General features: G+C 41.1%; 1 protein-coding gene across 2 annotated transcripts in view; it reads right to left on the reverse strand.

Moving 5' to 3' along the window:
- Positions 1 to 18,497, reverse strand: part of GABBR2 (gamma-aminobutyric acid type B receptor subunit 2) — a 426,725-nt gene that overhangs the window by 53,737 nt on the left and 354,491 nt on the right. For both annotated transcript variants that reach the window (XM_032164654.2, XM_058446038.1), the window contains one exon: positions 18,372 to 18,494. In XM_032164654.2, the coding sequence (XP_032020545.1) occupies positions 18,372 to 18,494 (123 nt within the window). The remainder of the gene's footprint in view (positions 1 to 18,371; positions 18,495 to 18,497) is intronic.

Raw genomic sequence — 18,497 nt, forward strand, 5'->3', positions numbered from 1 at the left:
AAGTAGAGTAGGTGCTCAAAAAAGAGAGCTATTTTCCTTTTTTCCAAGAATACAAATCATATTTTAAAAACCTTTTTAACATACTTGGCAGGTTTATCTACACCTGCTATATCTGAAATGCAGAAACAGCCAATCTTCCCATCAGACTCTAAAGAAGAGGAAAGGCTGAGATGGGACACAGGAGCGCTGAGCACAGGGCCAATTCACGGGACACCTGTCAGTGTCCTTGCGTCAGTCTGGGGTATTTGTCTCTGGAGCCCTCACTCTCCCTTTTCAAATTCTCCCATGTGTGAATGAATGGCTCTCTCTTGACCATCTGCCTGGGGACAGCTCTCTCTCTCCTGTCGCCTCACCAGTGATGGTTCTCTCTCCTGGCATCCCACTGCTTAAAATTCTCCTTCCCTGGCTTGTCCTCCTGTGCGCGTGGCTGTTTAATCACTCAGTGATTCCCGGGGCTCCTGTGGGGACTTCTTCACTTCTCACTGCACCCACTTTCTCTGGGTTACTACACTCACTCTCACGACTCTATCCTCAATGTGCTAACTAGCTCCTTCCCCACAAATCTCTACTGACTGGACAAAGTATTCTCTTGTCCACTGGGACCCTGCATCCCATCTTCTTAGCCCTTTTGCCTAGAAGGCCCTCAGGTGACTCAGACTTATGGCCAGAAACAAATTCCCCACGTTCCCTCCCAAGACCATTCTCATTCCACATCTGCCCTAATGAAGAGGTTCCCCAGGTACCCCAGGCAGAAATCTGCACATTGCCCTCCCTGTCCCCGTATCACTACCCCTTAGAGTCAGTCAATCACCAAGTCTCATCATGTCTGCTCCCTACATAGCTCTCAAATCCACACCCTTCTCTGTTCACACTGTGACTGCCCTGGCTTAGGTCGCCATCAGCTCTTGCCTGCATTACTGCAAAAACATCCAGCTATCACTGGGCCTCCAGCCTCGCCCCTCCATCTGTTCTCACCATGCAGCCAGGGCAAAGCTGATCATGTTACTCCCCTGATGAGATATCTTTAATTTTGAAGTTTAAACTCCTCTTCTTAGCACACAAGATCCCTAACAATCTTAGCTCTGCCTGAGTCATCATTTGACCTTCCTCTAATTTCCTCAAAGGCATCCTCAGTTTTGGCCATCAAAACTATTTCATAGTGGCTTTTTTTTTTTTTTACCTTTTTAAGAAAAGAAAAGATGTGTTCTCACTCTAACATATTGCTTCCAGATATGAGTGAGAACACATCTTTTCTTTTCTTAAGAAGTAACATTTACATGCTTAATGGTGAAAAACTAGATGCTTTTCCTCAAGACTGAGAACAAAGCAAGTATGTCCCCTCCTACTACCCCTATTCAACATTGTACTAGAAGTCCTAGTTAATGCAGTAAGTCAAGAAAGGAAATAAAAAAATATACAGATTGAGAAGGAAGAAATAAAATTGGCTCTGTTTGCAAGTGACATGATTGTTTATGTAGAAAGTCCCAAAGAATCAACACAAAAACTCTTGGAACTAATAGGTAATTATAGCAAAGTTTCAGGATATTAGGCTAATATACAAAAGTCAGTTGCTTTCCTATATAGGCACACCTCAAAGATATTGCAGGTTAGATTCCAGACCACTGCAATAAAGTGGATATCTCAATACAGTGAGCCACACAAATTTTTGGTTTCCCAGTGTACATAAAAGTTATGTTGACACTATACAGTAGTCTATTAAATGTGCAGTAGCATTATGTCTAATAAATAATATACATACTTTAATTAAAAATACTTTATTGTTAAAAATGCTAATGATCATCTGAGCCTTCAGTGAATGGTAATCTTTTCATTGGTGGAGGGTTTTACCTCCTTATTGATGGCAGCTGACTGACCGGTGTGTTTTCTGCTGAAGGCTGGGGTGGCTGTGGCAATTTCTTAAGATAATAATGGAGTCTGCTGCATTGATTGATTCTTCTTTTCATAAATGATTTCTTTGTATCATGCAATGCTGTTTGATAGCATTTTACCCACAGTAGAACTTCTTTCAAAATTGGAATCAATCCTCTCAAACTCTGCTGCTGCTTTATCAACTAAGTTTATGGAATATTCTAAGTTCTTTGTTGTCATTTCAACAATGTTCACAGCATCTTCATCAGGAGTAGATTCCACTCAAGAAACCACTTTCTTTGCTTTTCCATAAGAAGCAACTCCTCATTCATGAAAGTTATTTTTTTCTTTTATTTTTAGTTGACATGTAATAATTGTACATATTTATGGGATACAGACTTATATTTTGGTGTATGTATAAAATGTGTAATAATTAAATCAGCATAATTAGCATTCCTATCACCTTGAACATTTATCATTTCTTTATATTGTGAACATTCAAAATTCTCTCTTCTAGCTTTGTGAAAATATACAATAAATTATAGTTAACCATATTCATCCTACAGAGCTGCAGAACATACGAATTCATTCCTCCAGTCTAGCTGTTACTTTGTATTTGTTAACCAACCTCTCCCCATACTCCCCTATCCTCTACTCTTCCCAGCCTCCAGTACCCACAATTCTACCCTCTTCTTCCATGAGCTCAGTTTTGTTTGTTTTTTTTGCTTCCAGATATGAATGAGAACACATGGTATTTATCTGTCTGTGCCTGACTTATTTCACTTAACATAACGTCCTCCAGGCTCATTCATGTTGTGAATGACAGGATTTCATTCTTTTTTATGGTTAAATAGTATTCCATTGTGTGTATATACAGCACATTTTCTTTATCCATTTGTCTGTTGATGGACATTGAGGTTGATTCCATATCTTAGGAACTGTGAATAATGCAATAAATATAGGGGTGCAAGTATCCTTTTGATATATTGATTTCCTTTCCTTTGGATAAATACCCAGTAGTGGGATTGCTGAATCATATGGTGGTTCTATTTTTAGTTTCCTGAGAAACCCCCACATTATTTTCCATAATTGTTGTACTAATTTTCATTCCCACCAACAGTGTATAAGAATTCTCTTTTTTCTGCATCCTTGCCAACATTTGTTACTTTTTGTCTTTTTGATAATAGCCATTCTAACCAGGGTGAGATGATACCTCATTGTGGTTTTGATTTGCATTTCCTTGATAATCAGTGATGGTGAACACTTTTTCATGTATTTGTTGGCTATTTGTATGTCTTCTTTTGAGAAATATCTATTCTGATCCTTTGTCTTTGTTTTAATCAAATTATTTCATTTTTTTCCTGTTGAGTTCCTGGACATTAGTCCCTTGTTGGATAAATAGTTTACAACTATTTTCTTTCATTTTACAGGTTGTCTCTTCACTCTGTTGATTGTTTCCTTTGCTATGAAGAGGGCTTTTGTTTCACATAGTCCAATTTGTCTATTTTTGTTTTTGTTGTCTGTGCTTTTAAAGTTGTAGCCATAAAATCTTTGCTTAGACCAATGTTTTGAAGCATTTCCCCTATATTTTATTCTAGTAGTTCTATATATTCAGGGCTTACATTAAGTCTTTAATCCATTTTGAGTTGGTTTTTGTGTATGGTGAGAAATAGGGGTTGATATGGTTTGGTTCTGTGTCCCCACCCAAATCTCACCTTGAATTGTAATAATCCCCACATGTCAAGGGTGGGGCCAGGTGGAGATAATTGAATCATGTGGGCAGTTTCCCCCATACTGTTATTGTGATAGTAAATAAGTGTCATGAGACCTGATGGTTTCATAAATAGGAGTCCCCCTGCACAAGCTCTCTTGCCTGCCACCATTTAAGATGTGCCTTTGATTCTCCTTTTCCTTCCACCATGATTGTGAAGCCTCCACAACCATGTGGAACTGTGATTCTATTAAACCTCTTTCCTTTATAATTTACCCAGTCTCGGGTATGTCTTTATTGGCAGTGTGAGAACAGACTAATACAGGGGTCTAGTTTCATTCTTCTGTATATGAATATCCAATTTTCACAGCATCATTTATAAAGAAGGTGTCCTTTCCCCAGTATATGTTCTTGACACCTTTGTCAAAAATCAGTTGGCTATAAATATATGGATTTATTTAGGGGCTTTCTATTTTGCAGTCAAGTAGTTGAATGTCTCCTGCTTTATTTCTTTTGCTCAGTATTGCCTTGGCTATTCAGGGTCTTTTGTGGTTCCATATGAATTTTCAGATTTTTTTTTCTATTTCTGTGAAGAATGTCATTGACCTTTTGATAGGGATTACTTTGAATCTATGGACTGCCTGGGGCAGTATGATCATTTTAACAATATTAATTCTTCTAATCCCCGAACATGAGATGTTTTTGCATTTCTTTGTGTTCTCTTCAATTTCTTTCATTGGTGTTTTGGAGTTTTCATTGTAGAGGTCTTTGGCTTCCTTGGTCAAATTTATTCCTAGACATTTTATTTTTTGTAGCTATTATAAATGAAATTGCTTTCTTATTTCCTTTTCAGCTAGTTTGTTATTGGTGTATAGAGATACTACTGACTTTTATATCTTGATTTTGTATCCTACAACTTTACTGAATTTATTGATCTGTTCTAAGAGTACTTTTGGTGGAGTCTTTAGGTTTTTATAAAATATATAAGATCATATCATCTGCAAAGAGGAACAATTTGACTTCCCTCTTTCCCTTTTGGATACTCTTTAGTTCTTTCTCTTGTCTAATTGCTCTGGCTAGGACTTCCAGTACTGTGTTAAAGAAGACTAGTGAAAGCATCCTTGTCTTGTTCCAGTTCTTAGAAGAAAGGCTTTCAGCCTTTCTCCATTCAGTATGATATTAGCTGTGGGTTTGTCATAGATGGCCTTTAGTATGTTGAAATATGTTTCTTCTATGCCTAATTTGTTGAGTTTTTTTTTTTTATCATGAAGGGATGTTGAATTTTATAAAATGCTTTTCTGCATTTCTTTAGATAATCATATGGTTTTTGTCCTTCATTCTGTTCATGCAATATATTACATTTATTGATTTGTTTATGTTGAATCATTCTTGCATGCCTAGGATAAATCTCACTTGATCATGGTATATTATCTTTTTGATGTGTTGTTGGATTTGGTTTGCTAATATTTTGTTGAAGTTTTTTTTTTTTCTTTTTTCTTTTTTTTGAGACGGAGTCTGACTCTGTTGCCCAGGCTGGAGTGCAATGGCATGATCTCGGCTCATTGCAACCTCTGCCTCCTGGGTTCAAGCGATTCTCCTGCCTCAGCCTCCCGAGTAGCTGGGATTACAGGCGTGCGCCACCAGGCCTAGCTAATTTTTTTGTATTTTTAGTAGAGACAGGGTTTCACCATATTGTTCAGGCTGGTCTCGAACTCCTGACTTCGTGATCTGCCCGCCTTGGCCTCCCAAAGTGCTGAGATTACAGGCGTGAGCCACTGTGCCCAGTGAAGATTTTTTTATCTAGATTTTTAAATCCATGTTCATCAGGAATATTGGTCTGTAGTTTTCTTTTTTTATTGTGTCCTTGTGTGGTTTTGGTATCAGGGCAATTCTGGCCTGGTGAAATGAATAAGGAAGAATTTCCTCCTCTTCAAATTTTTGGAATAGTTTGAGAAGAATTATGTTAGTTCTTTAAAAGTTTGGTAGAATTCAGCAATAAAGCCATCTTGTCCTGGGCTTTTCTTTGTTGGGAGACTTCTTCTTATGGATTCAATTCTGTTACTCATTATTGGTCTGTGTAGGTTTTCTATTCCTTTCTGGTTCAATCTTGGTAGGTTACACATGTCCAGGAATTTACCCATTTCCTCTAGGTTTTCCAAATTGTTGGATATAGTTGTTCATAATAGTCTCTAGTGATCCTCTGTATTTCTGTGGCATCAGTTGTTATGTCTCCTTTTTGTTTCTCATTTTATTTTCATCTTTTTTTTTCTTGTTTAGTCTAGCTAGTGGTTTATTGATTTTATCTTCTCAAAAAAACCCCCACAAGTTCTCATTTCCTTCATCCTTTGTATTTTTTTAGTCTCTATTTCATTTAATCCTGCTCTGATATTTATTTCTTTCCTTCTATTAATTTTGAATTTATTTTGTTCTTGATTTTCTGGTTCCTTGAGGGGCATCATTAGGTTATTTGAAATTTTGCTACTTTTTTGATGTGGGTGTTTATTGCTATACGTTTCCCTCTTTGCACTGCTTTTACTGTATTTCATAGGTTTTGGTATGTTGTGTTTTCATTTTTATTTGTTTTAAGAAATATTCAAATTCTTTTCTGAATTTCTTCATTGACCTAATGGTTGTTTAGGAGCATGTTGTTTAATTTCAATGTTTTTGTACAGTTTCCAAGGTTCCTTTTGTTATTGATTTCTAATTTTATTCCACTGTGATTTGAGATTTGCTTGATATGATTTCAATTTAAAAAAACTTGTTGAGACTTGTTTTGTGGCCTAACATATGGTCTGTCCTGGAGAATGCTCCATGTGTTGATGAGAAAAACGTGTATTCTGTAGCCGTTGGATGAAACATTCTATAACTGTCTGTTAGGTCCATTTGGTCTACAGTGTACATTAATTCTGACACTTCTTTGTTAAGTTTCTGTCTAGATTATCTGTCCAATGCTAAAAAGTGGGGTGTTAATATCCCCAACTATTATTATATTGGGGTCTACCTCTTTCTTCAGCTTTAATAATTTTTTTTAATATATCTGGGTGCTCTGGCATTGGGTGCATATATATTCACAATTGTTATATCTGCTTGATGAATTGATCCCTTTATCATTATGTCATGTTCTCCTTTGTCTCTTTTTGTGTTTCTGACTTAAAGTATATTTTGTTTGATATTTGTATAGCTAATTCTGCATGCTTTTGGTTTCCATTTGTGTGGAATATTTTTATCCAGTCCTTCACTTTCTGTCTATTTATATCTTTTTCAGGAAAAGTGAGATTCTTATAGGCAGCATATAGTTGGCTTTTTTTTTTAAATCCATTCATCCAGTCTATGTATTTTAATTGAGGCATTTAAACCATTTACATTCAATGTTGTTATTGATAAGCGCAGATTTACTCCTGTCATTTTGTTAATTGTTTTCTGATTGTGTTGTATATCCTTTGTTCCTTTATTCCTCTTTTATTATTTACCTTTGTTTTTTGGTGGTTTTCAATAGTGCTAACATTTCATTTCTTTCTCTTTCTTATTTGTGTCTCTTCTCTACCAGTGAGTTTTATACTTTTGTGTGTTTTCATGAAGGCAGATACCATCCTTTCACTTGCAGATGTAGGAATTCCTTAACCATTTCTTGTAGGCATGGTCTAGTGATGATGATTTCCTGTTTTTGCTTATCTGGGAAATGGCTTTATTCAAATTTAGAAATTCTTCCTTTTGCTTGATCTAGTCTATTTTTGAAGCTCTCAATTGTGTTTTTTAATTTCATTCATTGAATTCTTCAGTTCCAGGATTTCTGTTTGGTTCCTTTCTTAATGATATCTATCTCTGTGCTGAATTTCACATTCAGATCTCAAATTGTTTTCCCAACTTCTTTGTGTTTGTCCATCTGTGTTGTCTTGTATCTCACTGAGTTTCCTTAAGATCATCATTTTGAATTTCTTTTCTGGCATTTCATAGATTTCCTTTCTTTGGAATATGTTATTGGAGAATTATTGTGTTCCTTTGGAGGTATGTTTCTTTGTTTTTTCACATTTCTTGTATCCTCACATTGATATCTGTGCAGCTGGTATAACAGCTGCTTCTTCCAATTTTATGGATTGGCTTTCATGGGGAAATAATTTTTCCTGTACATGTGTCTATAGTGTTGGCTGGGTAGGGTACTTTGGCTTTGATTCTGAATGGGCTTAGTAGTGTAGTCTCTGTATGATTTCTTTGGCTGTCATCAACATCAGTGATGGCTGTGAATTTTTCAGTGGCTTAGGCTGTAATTATTAGTGGAGGCTATGTTGAGGCTTTACTGGAGATAAGGACACCAGGCAAGCTGGTCCTGGGGCCGGCCCCTGGGTAGCATGTAGGGGCACTGGTGGTGGCAGTTGTGTACTGGGTGTGCCAGTCCTCAGGTCCCCAGGTATTGTGTGTGGACATCAGTGGTGTCAATGGTGGGCCTAGGTAGAATGGTCCTTGGGCCCTTAGGCAGCATGCATAGGCACCTCTGGTGGCAGAAGAGGTGGCTGGCCAGTCCTAAGGCCACCAGGTAGTGATAATGGTTGGGTGGGTGGTGCTGGAAGGCTGGAAAGGCCAGCCCTAGGGCCCCTATGAAGTGCTCATGGATGCCAGTCATGGGCAGGGTGGACTAATCCTCAGATTCCCAGATAGCACATGTGGGTGGTGATGGCAGCAGGCAGGGTGGACCTGTCCTCAGGTCCATGGATGGTGTGCATGGATGCTGGTTATGGTGAGTGGGACAGACTGGTCCTCAAGATCCCTGAAGGTGTCTGCAGGTGCATGAGGGTCCTGCTGCTGGAGGGGGAGGGGTTGTCGGCATCCCCAGGCAGGCAATTCTCAGGCTCTGGGGAGAGCATGCTTTGGGTCCTTTTGTCCTGGGGGTAGCCTTCCTGGTGTGGTACACTGATGTCCTCTGGGGTACAGGACACTGTGTGAGCTACAGTCCTGGGGACCCGGCTGTGCCACAAGTTACGGCTGGTGTCATAATGCTGCAGCCCTCTGGGTGGATGTAGGGGAATGTCAGTTGGGCTTCAGTATGTATAGATGCAGGGGCTTTTGGGCCCTAGAGTAGGATATATTCTGGTGGGTGCTGGGCTCTCAAAATGGTGTCCTGATGCAACAGCTTTGGTTTCAGGGGGGTGAGTGAATGGGACCCAGAGTGAAATCCTCTGGAAAATGCAGTTGTATGGACTTCAGGCAGCTCCCTATACTAAATTAATGGCCTGTGAGTACTAAGGAGCTCTCCTGTGGCTAGTATTTCAGGCATCTGTGATGGGAATGTGGACCACTGAAGATCTATTTTCCCCACAGTGGAGAGTCCCTCCTGGCTCTGAGCTGATCCTGATCTCTCTTAGATGCTCTATTTGCTATATCTTGTTAAAGTTTTATCATGAGATTGCAGCAATTCAGTCACATCTTCAGGCTCCACTACTATTTCGAATTATCTTGCTATTTCCACCACATCTGCAGTTACTTACTCCGCTGAGGTCTTGAAACCCTGAAAGTCATCCATGAAAGTTGGAATAAACTTCTTCCAAACTCCTGTTAATGTTGACATTTTGACCTTTTCCCATGAATCTCAGATGTTCTTAATGGCATCTAGAATGGTGAATCCTTTCCAGAAGGTTTCCAATGTACTTTGCCCAGATCCATCAGAGAAATCACTATCTATGGCATCTATAGTCTTACGAGATGTATTTCTTAAGTAATAAGACTTGAAAGTCAAAATTATTCCTTGATCCATGGACTGCAGAATGGATATTGTGTTAACAGGCATGAAAACAACATTCATCTTCTTTTACATCTCCATCAGAGCTCTTGGGTAATCAGGTGATATGGTTTGGCTGTGTCTCCACCCAAATCTCACCTTGAATTGTAATCCCCATAATCCCCACATGTCAAGGGTGGGACCAGGTGGAGGTAACTGGATCATGGTGGGGGGCGGCAGAATTCCCCCATGCTGTTCTCATGATAGTAAGTTCTCATGAGATCTAATAATTTTGTAAGTGTCTGGCATTTCCCCTTCTTGCACTCACTCCATCTTGCCACCCTGTGAAGAAGGTGCCTGCTTCTCTTTTGCCTTCTGCTATGACTCAAAGTTTTCTGAGGCCTTCCCAGCAATGCAGAACTGTGAGTCAATTAAACATTTTTATTTTATAAATTATCCAGTCTCGGGTATTTCTTCATAGCAGTGTGGGAACAGACTAATACACCAGATACATTGTCAATGAGCAATAATATTTTGAAAAGAATATTTTAATTAATTAATTTCTCAACAGTAAGTCTCAAAAGTAGACTTACAATTATTCAGGAAACCATGCTGTAACAGATGTGCTGTCATCTAGTCTTTGTTGTTCCATTTATAGAGCACAGGCAGAGTAGATTTAGCACAATTCTTCAGGGCCCTAGGATTTTTGAAATGGGAAATGGGCACTGGCTTCAACTTAAAGTTACTAGCTGCGTTAGCTCTTAACAAGAGAGTCAGCCTTTCCTCTGAAACTTTGAAGCCAGGCATTGACTTCTCTTCTGTGGCTATGAAAGACCTAGGCGGCATCTTCTTCCAACATAAGCCTCTTTCATCTCCACTGAAAATGTGTTGTTTAGTGTAGCCACTTTCATCAAGGATCTCAGCTGTATCTTCTAGATAACTTTCTGTAGCTTCTGTATCAGCACTTGCTGCTTCATCTTGCACTTTTATGTTATAGAGATGACTTCTTTCCTTTTAGATCTCATGAACCAGCCTCTGTTAGCTTTTAATTTTTCTTCTGCAACTTCCTCACCTCTGTCAGCCTTCATGGAATTGAAGAGATCTTGTTCACTGAGATTTGATCAGGCTTTGACTTAAGGGAATGTTGTGGCTGGTTTGATCTTTTATCCAGATCACTCATACATTCTCCATATCAGCCATAAGGCTGTTTTGCTTTCTTATGATTCATGTGTTCACTGAAATAGCACTTTTAATTCCCTTCAAGAATTTGTCCTTTGCATTCAAAACCTGACTGTTGAGTGCACTCGGCCTAGCTTTTGGCCTATCTCTGCTTTCAACCTGCCTTCCTCACTAAGTTTAATCGTTTGAAGATTTTGGTTTGAAGTGAGAGATGTGTGATTCTTTCTCTTACTTGAACACTTAAGAGACAACTGCCGGGTTATTAACTGACCTAACTTCAATATTGTTGTGTCTTAGAGAATAGAGAGGTCAAGGAGAGGAAGAGAGATGGAGGAACAGTGGGTAGAGCAGTCAGAATGCACAGAACACTTAACCAATTAAGTTTGCCCTCTTATCTGGGCATGGTTTATGGTACCCCAAAACAATTACAATAGTAACAGGAATGATCACTGATCACAGATCACCGTAATAGATATAATGATAATAAAAAGATTGAAATGTTATGAAAATTATCAACATGTGACACCGAGACACAAAGTGAGTAAATGCTATCAGAAAAAATGGTGCTTATAGATTTGCTCAATGTAAGATTGCCATAAATTTCAATTTGTAAAAAATGTAAAATCTGCAAAGTGCAATAAAGTGAGGTATGCCTGGACCAGAAATGAGCACTTGAAATTTGAAATTAAAAACACAATCCCATTTACATTAGCACCCAAATGAAATGAAATAGGTGTAAATCTAACAAGTTAGGTAAACATCTATATGAGGAAATCCACAATACCCTAATGAAAGAAAATAAAAAAAAGATCTAAATAAATGGAGAAATATTTCATGTTCATAGATCAGAAGACTCAATATTGGTAAGATGTCAATACTTCCCAACTTGATCTATACATTCAATGTAATCCCAATAAAAATCCCAGCAGATTATTTTGTGGATATCAACAAACTAATTCCAAAGTTTACATGAGTGGCAAAAGACCCAGAAGAGCTCACACGACATTGAAGAACAAAGTTGGAGAAGTGGCATTCCCTGACTTCAAGACTTACTATAAAGCTATGCTAATCAAGATAGTGTGGGATTGATGAAATAATAGATCAATGTAACGGAACAGGGAGCTCAGAAATACACCCACACAAATACAGCCAACTGATCTATGACAAAGATGCAAAGGTAATACTATACAGAAAAGATCGTCTTTTCAGCAAACAGTGCTGGAACAACTGGACAACACGCAAAAGGAGTCTAGACATAGACCTTACACCTTTCATAAAATTTTACTCAAAGTGGGTCACAGGCCTAAATGTTAAATGTAAAACCACAAAACATAACAGAAAAAAATCAAGGTAACTTTGTGTTTGGCAATGAATGTTTTGATACATCAAAAGTATGATCCATGAAAGAAAAAAGTAATAAGCTCGATTTCATTAAAATTTAAAACTCCTGCTCTGAAAAAGACAATGTAAGAGAATAAAGAGACAAACTGAGAGAAAATATTTATGAAACACGTATCTAATAAAGGACTTGCATCAAAATATATAAGGACCTCTTAAAATTCAACGATAAGAAAACAACCTATTTAAAAAGTGTGCAAAAGATCTGAACAGTCTTTTCACTAGATGGCAAATAAGCACATGAAAAGATGCTCAACATCGTATGTCACTGGGGAATTGCAAATTATAACAATGAGATACCAGCACACACCTATTAGAATGGCTAAAATCCAAAACACTGACAACACCAAATGTGGGCAAGGATGTGGAGCAACAGGAACTCCCATTCATTGCTCGTGGGTTTGCAAAATGGTATAGCAACTTTGGAAGACAGTTTGGTAGTTTCTCACAAAACTAAACATCCTCTTACCATATAATCATAACTTGCGCTCCTAGATATTTATCCAAATGAATGGAAAATTTATGTCCACACAAAAACTCACACATGAAAGTTTGTAGCAGCCTTACGTATGATTGCCAAAACTTGGAAGCAACTAAGATGCCCTTCAGTGGGTGAATGAATAAGCAATCTGTGGTACATCCAGGAAATAGGACATTATTCAGTGATAAAAAGAAATGAGCTACCAGGAAATAGGATATTATTCAGTGATAAAAAGAAATGAGCTATCAAGCCACAAAAACATATGTAGGAACCTTAAATGCATATTACTAAATGAAAGAAGCCAGTCTAAAAAGGCTACGTACTCTATGATTCTAACTATATGACATTCTGGAAAAGGAAAAACTATGGATCCGTGGTTGTCAAGGATTAGTAAAGCACAGAGGATATTTAGAACAGTGAATCTACTCTGTATTATATTGTAATGGTGACTACATGACATGCATTTGGCAAAGCCCGTAGAACAGTGAACCCTAAGGTAAACTATGGACTGTGGTGAAGAATAATGTGTCAATATTGGTTCATCATTTGAAAAAATGTACCAGACAATGCAAGATATTAATAACAGGAAATTGTGGGGGTGGGTGGAGGGTACATGAGAACTCTTTGTACTTTTGTTAACTTTTCCTGTAAACCTAAAACTACCCTAAGAAATAAAGTCTACTAAGTAAGATAAATAAAATTTTAAAAATTAAATACATCTGCTGGGCATGGTGGCCCATTCCTGTCATTACGGCACTTTGGGAGGCCAGGGCAGGTGGAACATTTGAGCTCGGGAATTGGAGACCAGTCCAGGCAACATGAGGAAACTCCGTCTTTACAAAAAATACAAAAATCAACGGGGTGTGGTGGCGCATGCCTGTAGTCCCAGCTACTCGGGGGGCTGAGGCTGGGGGATCACCTAAGCCAGGGGAGGTGCAGTGAGCCATGATCTTGCCATTGCACTCCAGTCTGGGCAACAGAGTGAGATCCTGTCACAAAACAAAACAAAACAGACAAACAAACAAAAAACAACAACAAAAAAACCGCACATCATACTTTCTGAAGAGTAGATATAATGTATATGTACGATTTGAAGAACAGAATTGCCAGAACCTTACAGGACCTGTGTGCCTGTCTCAATCATATCCTCCTATCCTGCCCACCAAGAGGTAACCACAATCCTGAATTCTGTGTTAACAATTGCCTTCTTCTTTTTTTAAAAAATGGTTTTGCCACCTATGTATGTATCCTTAAACAATATTCTGTTCAGTTTCTCCAGTGTTTGAACTTGAAGCATGTGAAAACCTGTTTTGGGTATTCATGCGTGACTTGCTGTTTTTGCTCATTGCGGTGTTGTTGAGATGCCTCTGAACTGATGTGTGTGGCTGTGGCTCATTCATTCCCAAGCCGTATGAAATACCATAATGCACGTATCCATTCTGTTCCTGCAGGCCATTTAGGATGCTCCCAGTTTTTGGCTGTTACAAATAGTGCTGCTGTGAACACCCAGGCTTGGGTCTCCTTGGGCATATGTGTGAGACTTTCCCTAGGGATGTGTCCTAGTGGAATGGCAGGGCTGTGGGGCATGTGCATCTTTGACATGACTCATGTCAAATAGTTTTCCAAGTGGTTGTGCCAATGTACACCGGAGTAGCACTGTGTGTTGTGTTCCCTGCCCGTGTCCTCTTAGCACTTGGTTCACTGGACACATTGCCTGCTGTCCAAATGCAGTGGCCTCTGCCTGAGTGACCCTCCCAGCTCCCACACCAGCTCAGGCCTCCTTGGCTTTCAGCTGAAAAGCCTTCTTTGACCCTGTGAGGCCAGATTGGTGTCCCTCCTCGGGCTCCACAGCACCCTGTAGCATGAGGGTTGGGAATTAGCCACTGACTTGTCCGTCTTCCTAACTGCTCTAAGGGGTCCTTGAAGGAAGGGCCACATCTCATTCACTGCTTCTCTCTGGAGTCCAGCACAGGGCCTGATGCGTAGCTGGTGAAAAAGGTGAGAGTGAGGCTGGAATCACTTTGGGGCATGAGGAGGCTGTGGGGTGCTGAGCCATAGCTGGAGGCTTGGCAGTGGCAGGGACGTCATGGAGTCAGGCTCCAGGACCATAGCCACACAGTCAGCCTGCCCTGAGAGGGGCTGTGTGTAGCCCCTGAAAGAGGAAAGATGCAGTGAAACCAGAAGTCAGGACCTCCGTCCCCCACCTCAGGGACCCTTTCCACCCTTATGTGGAGTTGGGTGGCAACATGGTTGAAAGCAGACCACCTGGGGTGGAATCCAGGCTCTGCCACTCACTGGCTGCGTGACCTGGGCCAGTCACTGAAGGTCTCTGTGTCTCAGTTTCCTCATCTATAAAATGGGGGCAAAAATATCTCCTACCTCACAGGATTATTATAAAGATTAAATTAAATGAGTTCATATTTGTAAAGCATTTAGAACAGTGCTTGGCACATGACAAGTGCTACAGAAATACTTATGACATATACATGGCTGGGCGAGGTGGCTCACACCTGTCATCCCAGCACTTTGGGAGGCCGAGGCGGGTGGATCACTTGAGGCCAGGAGTTTGAGACCAGCCTGGACAACATGGTGAAAGCATATCTCTACTAAGAATACAAAATTTAGTCAGGTGTGGTCGTGCACATCTGTAGTCCCAGCTACTTGTGAGGCTGAGGCATGAGAATCACTTGAACCCAGGAGATGGAGGTTGAGCAGTGAGCCAAGATCGTGCCACTGCCCTCCAGCCCTCCAGAGTCTCACTCTGTCTCCAAATAAAAATAAAATCAATCAATCAATATTTATGGCACAGAAATGAATAAGGATGGGGGGCTGGGCTGCCCCGAGTAGGCCTCTAGGGGACTTGCATTCCAAGGACCCTTGAGTACACTCTCTCAGGGTGAATCGCTTCCATGGGTCCTTCCTGTTATTCTCAAGCCCTGGGTTCTGTTTATTTCCCTCTTACTGCTTTCAGAGTCGACAGTGATCTGAAGTGATAGGGTTATTCGTCTACAGGTTTAGTCTGCTCCCCCACTTTTCTGCAGGCTTCCATGAGGCTGTGGCTATCTTTGTCTTCCCATGGAAGATGCCGGCCATGGGGTGCTGGGTGGGCTATGTGGGGGCTGGCTGAGACGTGGCCCTGTCCTGGAGAAGCAGAGACTTCTGACTTGCTGGGAGTCCAAACATCCAGGGAATGTTTGGGATGTTGGGGGAGGAAGTGAGGCAGAGCAGGTTCTCGACTGCAGGGGAGCCAGTGAACACAGGGACACCTCTCCATAGGAGGTAACACTGGTGCTGAAGCTGAAGTCATATACTTGGCAGAGAAGATTCTGGAAGGGGACACAGCATGAACAAAGGCTAGGATGTGTACCATATTGCAAGGCCCATGCCTGGAATCCTCAGGTGCTCAGAGTCTGGAGCACATAGGGTGTCTGAAGTAGGTAAGGGGGAGGGAAGGATGGGCCACAACGGTCTTTCATCATCTCTCCCCCACGCCTAGGCTTTCTGTTTGGAGGTCCTGGACAAAACAGCCCCTTGAAGGAGACTTTAGGATACCTCAGGCCCTGGGCACATTGTTCAACTACCCTGTTGTATCTGACAGAGGGAGGGTCTGAGAGAAACCAACAGCTTGGTGCTGTTTGGTAGAAAAACAACAATAAACAGGGCTGTGGGTGGACAGATCAAAGGGTTCTGTTACCATAGCAACAGAGGGACAGGCCAACTCTAAAATAAAAGAAGAAAAGTAGGCACCTGCCAGAAAAGGTTCTGAAAGAAATCTCAGCACACGCCGGAGGGAGACACAGGAACAGCCTATCTGGGCCTTGCCTTGGACAATCTGGGTGACCCTGGGCCCTGGACAGCACCTTTCCAGGCTCAGTTTCCTTATCTACATAGAAAGGCACTTCTGCAGCACCCCGGGACTCTTCAGTTTGAGAACCACAGCCTTGGAAAGTCCGGAATGTGCTAGGGTTCTATGCACAGAGCCATTGATAGCAGCAGTGCTTATTACAGAATAGAAGGAAAGCAGGTAGGAGCCATGATAGCAAACCATCAGCTAGACACATCAGACTGCACAGGTTTACATTGTCTAAATGGTCTAGTAGGACAGGCATCCCCATTTCCAGAGTCTGTTGACTCTGGCACTGCCGGTGTCTCCCCACCACAGCTGGAGCCTTGGGAACCCCTTGTGAATACTCAGCTCCCACCTTCATCAAGAATAGAGGCGGCAGCCATTCAGCCTCCCTAGCCCACTGCTGGGCTCCACACTGAGCCACTGTGCCTCGTTCTGTCCACCTGGCCCAGCTCCAGGCCTTCCACAAACTCTGCCTGACTCAGCCTGCTCTTATTCCTTGATCTCCTGGGCCCTCAGTCTGCCCATTATTCTACTTTTTTCTCCTCATCTGTAGAAGGGGAGAACATTTCCCTGCCCTACTCACTTCCCAGATCTGTGGCCAATGAACAAAGGTTTAAGAAAGCCTGTAAAACTGCTAAGAGCTGCCCAGGTGTTGAAAGGCAGGGTTAGGCAGTAGGTGAGAGGGTAATTAGTGGTATTGTCACTAACCTGCTAGGTAACCTTGGGTAAGTTATACAGCCTCTCTGGGTTTCTGTTTCCTCATCAGTAAAATGAGGTTAAGGACAGCATCTACTTCCTAGAATTGCTGTGAGGATTAAATGAGTTAACACATGATGCCAGCTGTCATCATCATCATCGCTCTTATTATCATCATTGCTTGTTATTATCACCACCACAGGCTCTCCCTAGCTCAGGGGCCCAGTTAGCCAATGATAGCTCTTCCTAGTGTTGACATCCTGTCCGGATTTCTAAATTCTGGTGGTGGGCGGGGAATTCCCTTGGGATGAAGTGGGACCCACCCAGCTGTTCTGTTGCCTACCTTGCAGGGTGAATGGTGACCAGATGTCCCCCCGTCCAAAAGTAGCCTGTCTGCTCGAGTGGACTCAGTTCCTGCCCCCTTGGCCCATGGGCACAGCCAGTGTCGGGTCCGCCCTCCTTGCCAGTTCTGGTTGTGACTGTCTGGAGTCCCGCTTATATGTGGAAGGTGGTCAGGTGGAGGGACATAGTTCTCAACCTCTTTCCTAAATGGCATTCTCTGCTGCTGCTCTGAATGCGTAACTGCTTACCAAGCTGAGTAAACACTCTGTCTCGAGATAAATGAGGCTGAGCATCTTATTTTCTATAAAACCTTCTTGTCTAGAAGGATAAAAGGCTCTGCCCTCAATGCATAGAATGACCATTTCTGGTTTAGTGTAAGAATTAACACTAAATTCCACAAAAGATTTCTCTAATAAAGCAGTGAGAGAAACAGAGATTCTTATTTTCTTAGTGTTTGTTACACTGTACAGAAATCCTACCAAATAGCACACCACACTGCAGCTCAGCTGTACCCCGCAAAGACAGTTCACTATTCTAAATGAAAGTCAACAAAACTACAACCTCCTAAGGGACTCAAACCTCCCTAATCTGGAGAATCCTAGAAAGACCAGTGTGAGTTCAGGGCAAGGCTGACTGCAAGACAACTAAAAAATATATTTAACAGTACTTTTATGTGAGGTTATTTTAACAGCAAATATCTGATATCAAATGTGTGAAAAGAAATATATTGCCCATCACTTTGAAAATAATATAGTATCTAGAAGGAGCTTTCAGAACGTTTACTCCCTAGTGGTACTTTTTAGGAGATGTACTTTAAAATTGGGATAAATATGCAATGTCATTTCTCAAGTGATGGATCTTATAAATGAAGGCTTCTACAATGTATGAGAATATACTCTTTTAAAAAGCCCAACATCTCCCCCTCATTCTGCATGTATTCATATTAAAATCAACTTCTTTCACAACACCTTGTATTTGGCCTCCCTGGAATTACATGTCTCAAATGGAAGGAAATGGAACTGATGAAGTGTTCCCAGTGGGGTACCGGGCAGTCTGGGAGCTGTGCACCCTCACTGTCCTCATGTACCAGGGGCTACATCTGCAGGCTTCCCTCCTGCCGGCATGGAGGGCTTACCTCCATGCTGTACTTCTCCACTGTCCTTCGCAGGGGGTCCACAGCCTGCCAGCAGATCAGGATACACAGGTCGATCAGCAGCATGCCCCCCACGATCACAAGCAGTTTCTGGTCCTTGATGATCTA

The sequence above is a fragment of the Hylobates moloch genome, unplaced genomic scaffold (genome assembly GCF_009828535.3).
Source record: "Hylobates moloch isolate HMO894 unplaced genomic scaffold, HMol_V3 SCAFFOLD_10, whole genome shotgun sequence".
Taxonomy (NCBI): Eukaryota; Metazoa; Chordata; class Mammalia; order Primates; family Hylobatidae; genus Hylobates; species Hylobates moloch.